The 5778-nt window shown below is 38.0% G+C and overlaps 2 protein-coding genes across 2 annotated transcripts; both read left to right on the forward strand.

The window, feature by feature from the left end:
• Positions 1 to 738: 738 nt before the first annotated feature.
• Positions 739 to 1608, forward strand: LOC131025641 (uncharacterized). Its single transcript, XM_057955440.1, has one exon. It carries the CDS (start codon positions 739 to 741, stop codon positions 1606 to 1608), a length of 870 nt encoding a protein of 289 aa, XP_057811423.1.
• Positions 1609 to 3845: 2237 nt separating this feature from the next.
• Positions 3846 to 5204, forward strand: LOC131025642 (uncharacterized). The gene has a single exon (XM_057955441.1). It carries the CDS (start codon positions 3846 to 3848, stop codon positions 5202 to 5204), a length of 1359 nt encoding a protein of 452 aa, XP_057811424.1.
• Positions 5205 to 5778: the final 574 nt, after the last annotated feature.

Consider the following 5778-nt stretch of genomic DNA (forward strand, 5'->3'; position numbering starts at 1 on the left):
CTACAAGAATTGTCTTTGGCTAGGCTCACACTAAAAATAATGAAAATCTTCCTCACAACACTCGTGGCTAACTATTACTCCATCCGTCCCACGAATCTTGATGCATTTATTTTCGGCACGAGAATTAAAGAATTGTAGATTAGTGTTTTAAGTGTTTAGACTACTCCCAATGGTGACATTTGGGGAGAGTCACCCACAAAAGACAAAATAGAGTGATAAAAAAAAATGGAAAGTCATGACATTGGCTTGACCTGGGGGATCTGCCGCCCCAAGGTCACGCCCCTCCACTTGATCTCTTTCATGCCACTTGTCAAATTTTGAGTGGTGGATGAAATATTTGAATAAATAAAATTTTATAATGTTTTTTCTTTATAAAAAATATATTAAAATTATATTAAAATTTTTCTTATTTTTTGCTCTATAAATAGAGCCTAACTTCACTATATTTTTACACCCAAACAAAAACTCTCTCTTTCTTAATTTCACTATATTTTCATTATGGATCCAAATTATCCCAATTATTATTATCCAAATTCTCAAAATCATTAAAACTCCCAAGATTATCCTAATCCTCAAGATTCTGCAAATTTTTCATCTTATCCGACTCCTCCTTTTTTTCCAAATTTCGAAAATCAACCAAATTCTCAATTTTATGAATCTCAATTTTCTCCAAATCTAAGTCAGATTCCTACATCTCAAAGAATTTCCACACCAGAAAATGTCTCCCGTAATTTGTTTATGGGTGTTCAACAACGCCCAAACAAAAATTATAAAGGGGCAAAAAATGTAGCTTGGTGTGTGAAGGAAGATGTTGCCCTTATGTCATCTTGGATCTATGCTAGCGAAGATAACATTCGAGGAAAAAATCAAAGAGGGGAATCGCTTTGGGCACGTGTTCATAAATTGTATCACAACACCCAAGCAGAAAATCCAAATGAGCTCAACGAACGAAACATTGAATCGATGAAAGGTCGCTGGAAACGTCTTAGCGAAAATGGAAACAAATGGGTTGCTGCTTGCAGGGAAGCAAATGCTCGAAGAAGGAGTGGCATGAGCAACAACGATGTTGAGAAAGAAGCTCATTCCATTTACGAAGCAGGTGGAAATAAGTTTCTAGACTTGGTTGTATTTAATGAAGTTATGAGTAAACATCCCAAGTGGAATGTTCATGATACCACCCATGTTTTTCGTCGTCAAAGTGAAGATGTTGATGACCAGGAAAGTGGTGGCAGTTCGAAAAGATCAAAGACTTCGGAAGATGGGGGATTTTCTATCCCTTCTAATCCAGAAACTCCAACATCTGAACAGTCAACTGCAACTCGTCCCATTGGAAGAGATAAGGCAAAAAGGAAAGGAAAAGGTAAGGTCTCACAATCTGAATCTACTCATGAATCTGCTGTTGCTGCAGAACTTCGTGCAATGAGACTCACTAGAGATGCCGAAGCTGAGTTAATAAAGACTCGAATCGAACTGGAGCGTGAGAAGTTGCAAAGAAACGCAATGAAGATGAAAGAAAAAATGTTGCTTCAATTGTTGGCGAAAGATCACTTATCTCCAGAAGACGAAGAGATGAAACGTCAACTAACTAAAATTGTGTTTGGAGAGTGAATGTATTTTAATCATGTGCTTTCTATGTAATTTTAGTTTATGTACTTTTTATTTGTGTGCTTTTAATTTGTGTGCTTTCTATTTGTCTGATTTTAGTTTTCGCAAATTGTGTTATGTACTTGTTTTATGTTTAATTAATGAAAAAGTATATTTCATGTAAACTTGAATAGCATTGGATCCGTTAGGTTCCCAAAACATTTGACCAATTCTGACAAAGCTTTAAGTGCAGTCACATGCACTTATCATTTTTGCCTATCCACATGCACTTGTCATTTCATGTAAACTTGAATAACATTGGATCCGTTAGGTTCCCAAATGACAAAGACCAATTCTGACAAAGCTTTAAGTGCAGTCACATGCACTTGTCATTTTTTCCTATCCACATGCACTTGTCATTTCATGTAAACTTGAATAGCATTGGATCCGTTAGGTTCCCAAATGACAAAGACCAATTCTGACAAAGCTTTAAGTGCAGTCACTGACGAAGCTGTCGTTTGAGCTTCGCGCAAATAAAATATCCTGTGCCCACAACTAGACTAGCTAGTGGTAAGTCCAGAGTCGAATCCACAGGGAACTGAGCAGTAACTCCTCCTGCAAGGGTGTCACTAAAAGGGTTTTGTATTCTGCAGTGTTCTGACCACAACGTGCTTATGGGCAGAACGGGGTTTCCAACTAAAACTGAAATAACAAAAGTAGATAAATCAAATAACAAAATAATTCTGACTTGGGTTCGAATCACTAAACATGAACTGGACACTCGATCATTGGTGCAAAGATTAATCACTATACTCGCATACCAGTGGTTATAGGCATAAGAATTGTTGCGCCCCTATTGTCACTCGTCACGCACGCAAAACCCCTTGCCCAATCTATTCTTTCAGTTTATGATCCCTTAGAAGGGTCAGCTAATGGAAATCAACTACCTCGGGCAACATCCACGCTCTCTGCGATGGTCTATCGCTAGTTGTGCTTTGCCCAGAATGCTTTAAGCTCTAGATAGACCCACTTGACTCTTACACCGATATTTCACAGCAGTCACGGCTCCAACACCAGTTGTACTATTTTGGAGGTCGATGGCAACTCGCCTTGTGCCCAAATTATTACTTGTGGTCAGAACTCCCTAATTAACTAGTGACCAATTAATTAACCAAGTTGTTTCAACCTTTTTGGAATCAAACCTAGTGTATCGGGAATATGCTCATACAGTTATTATGCCCAAATTAGACCTCTCGAGTTAGGTGTTCATGCTTAGATCATCTTGCCCAAATCAGAATATAAAACTTAGCCAAACATAAAATAAATAACAAAGGCAAAAGACATAAAGGAAAACATAAAGTAAAAACTGAAATAGAAACTTACTTAAGGCAAAAGAGTACTTACGGCCAAAAGTGCCGCAGAAAACATGAACAGAAAATTAAACTGCTATGCCCATAAGGGGCGACTACTCCTACCTAACTATGGAAAGTAAAACTACAGCAGTGGTCTCTCAAAAATTCGTGCCTCCCTCTCCCTTCTCTCTCCTTGAATGGTTCACAGCTATGTGGTATTTATAGGCATGAGTTAGGGCTGCCCAGGCTGGGCCCAAAAGGAGTGGGCTAGAATTAGGGCTCCTTCTGCCCAAGATAGCATCCAGATCTGGAGGCTGATTTGTTCTTATCCAAACCTCAAGGGATAAGGTTTTGGATATCTTTCCTTATCTACATCTTCTGATCAGATCGTGCCTTTGCCCTCAACACGAATTTGTCTCCTCCACTCTTCTTCTCTGCCCCGTCTGTGCCTTCTGCCCACGATCATCTCCTGGTGCAACTGGGTCCCGCGCGGTACTTATGGGCAAAAGGGTCGGTTTGCCCAACATCCTGCTTCTCGGACTTTTGGTCTTCAAAACAAGCTTTTGAGTGTCCCAAACTCCTCTGCTTCAAACTCATGCCTCTTTCGCGGAATGCAACAACATTATGCCTTAAAAGCACCTTCTGCCCAAAGAACGGGCCTGCCCTGGAACTACGCCCTCCCAGGCGACTGACTCTAGCAAAACAAAGGAAAAAAACTCTATCTAGCCCTAAAACAGACACGAAAAACGAGCACAAACATGGGCTCATCAGTCACATGCACTTGTTATCCCATTTTTCAATATTAGTCTATAAATGCCAGATGAAACACATCTCAATAAAACACAAACACATCTCAATCTTTGCTCGAGTATACCTCCACCCTATTATTTTTCCATTTCTCATACAAATATGTCTGTGAATGAAAACTCTTCAGTTGATTCAGACTCAAGTTCTGATGTTTCCCATTCCAATGAACTTGATGAATGGGAAGAACGAGTTTATCAACAAAATCGTCAACTTGATAGCATTATCCAGAATATGATCATAAACAATCATAATCTGATTGTAGGAAATCAAATTCCAACAGCCAACAGGAGATATTCTGATAGGGAACGCGAGTTTGGTGCAGAGCGTTTGATCAACGACTACTTCAGTGACAGCCCAACGTATACTCCAGAAATCTTCCGGCGGAGATTTCGCATGCAGAAATCGCTATTCATTCGAATAGTTGAAGCTGTTACTGCTAATGATGAGTTTTTTCAACAGAGACGAGATGCCACCGGCAGATTTGGGCTTTCATCATTGCAGAAATGTACTGGAGCCATGAGGGTGTTGGCGTATGGGACATCTTCCGATGTTGTTGATGAGTATCTGCGAATGAGTTCATCTTCTACAAGAGATGCTTTAGTCCATTTTGTGGAAGGTGTTATATCTTGCTTCGGTGGTACGTATCTCAGAATGCCTAATGAACAAGATTTGGCAAGGCTGCTCTATGTTGGAGAACAACGTGGTTTCCCAGGCATGATTGGCAGTATTGATTGCATGCATTGGGAGTGGAAAAATTGTCCTAATGCATGGGCCGGCCAATATACTGGGAGAAGTGGAAAACCAACGATCATTTTGGAAGCTGTTGCTTCATACGACTTGTGGATATGGCATGCGTTCTTTGGAACACCAGGTTCGTGTAATGATATTAATGTACTCCATCGATCTCCTATTTTTAATGATGTCTTAGAAGGTCGAGCACCAAAGGTTAATTACGTAGTGAATGGCCGTCATTATGATATGGCATATTATTTAACTGATGGTATATACCCTTCATGGGCTGTATTTGTCAAGTCAATTACTTCCCCACGGATCCGTAAACACAAGTTGTTTGCTCAACACCAAGAGTCTGTCCGAAAAGATGTTGAGCGAGCATTTGGAGTCCTACAAGCTCGATTTGCATTTCTACGACGCCCATGTCTTGTTTGGGACAAAGTTTTGATGGGAAAAATTATGATGGCTTGTATCATCATGCATAATATGATAGTCGAGGATGAACGAGAAACCTACCAAAATTATTATGATCCAACAGAATTTTTTATGGATACACCTACAAGAGTACAAACAGAAGATGACGAACATTTTCGCTATTCTACTGAACGTATTGCGAGCTTGTCTACTTATATGACTAATAGAGATCAACTTCGCAATAGAGAAGCTCATAGGACTCTTCAAGGTGATTTGATTGAGCACATATGGGAAAAATTTGGCACTGACAATTAAATATGTAATTTGTATTTTCTAATTGTATTTTTAAATTTCACGTATTGTACTTAAATATATTTAATTTCAGTTGTGTGTTTAATTCTTGTAATCTTCCTTTGTGATTGAGTTAAATATCAATTATAATATATGACAATGTTTAATTATAATATAATTACAATTTAAAAAAAAATTATTTTATTTATTAAATATAATAAATAAATATTTAATTTAAATTTATATTTTATTTTAGATATTAAGATAATTTAAAAATAAAGAGAAAAGAAAAAATATGTAGGTTGGGTTGGTGTCACCATTGGGAGTAAAAATTATGTTAGGTTGTGGGTTGTGTAGGTGGATGAGAGAGAAATGAATATTTTATTAAAAAGTGAAGTAAGGTTGGGTTGGGTGAGTGTCACAACTGTGGGTAGTCTTAAATAATAAAGTAGAAAAGTGATAAAGTAGAAGTGTGTATATATATATATAGGTGAGCTAAAATAAAAATACTTTTTAGAATATAAAATAGCAACTATTTTCAGCCCTGAGATCATCAAGATCTACGGTTGATTCATCATTTTGTTGGATGAATTCATGA

The sequence above is a fragment of the Salvia miltiorrhiza genome, chromosome 5, assembly GCF_028751815.1.
Source record: "Salvia miltiorrhiza cultivar Shanhuang (shh) chromosome 5, IMPLAD_Smil_shh, whole genome shotgun sequence".
In the NCBI taxonomy this organism is placed as follows: domain Eukaryota; kingdom Viridiplantae; phylum Streptophyta; class Magnoliopsida; order Lamiales; family Lamiaceae; genus Salvia; species Salvia miltiorrhiza.

Bases quoted from the DNA above. Each gene is read 5' to 3' on its own strand.
- LOC131025641 (XM_057955440.1), top strand. From the start codon at position 739: ATGGGTGTTCAACAACGCCCAAACAAAAATTATAAAGGGGCAAAAAAT.
- LOC131025642 (XM_057955441.1), top strand. From the start codon at position 3,846: ATGTCTGTGAATGAAAACTCTTCAGTTGATTCAGACTCAAGTTCTGAT.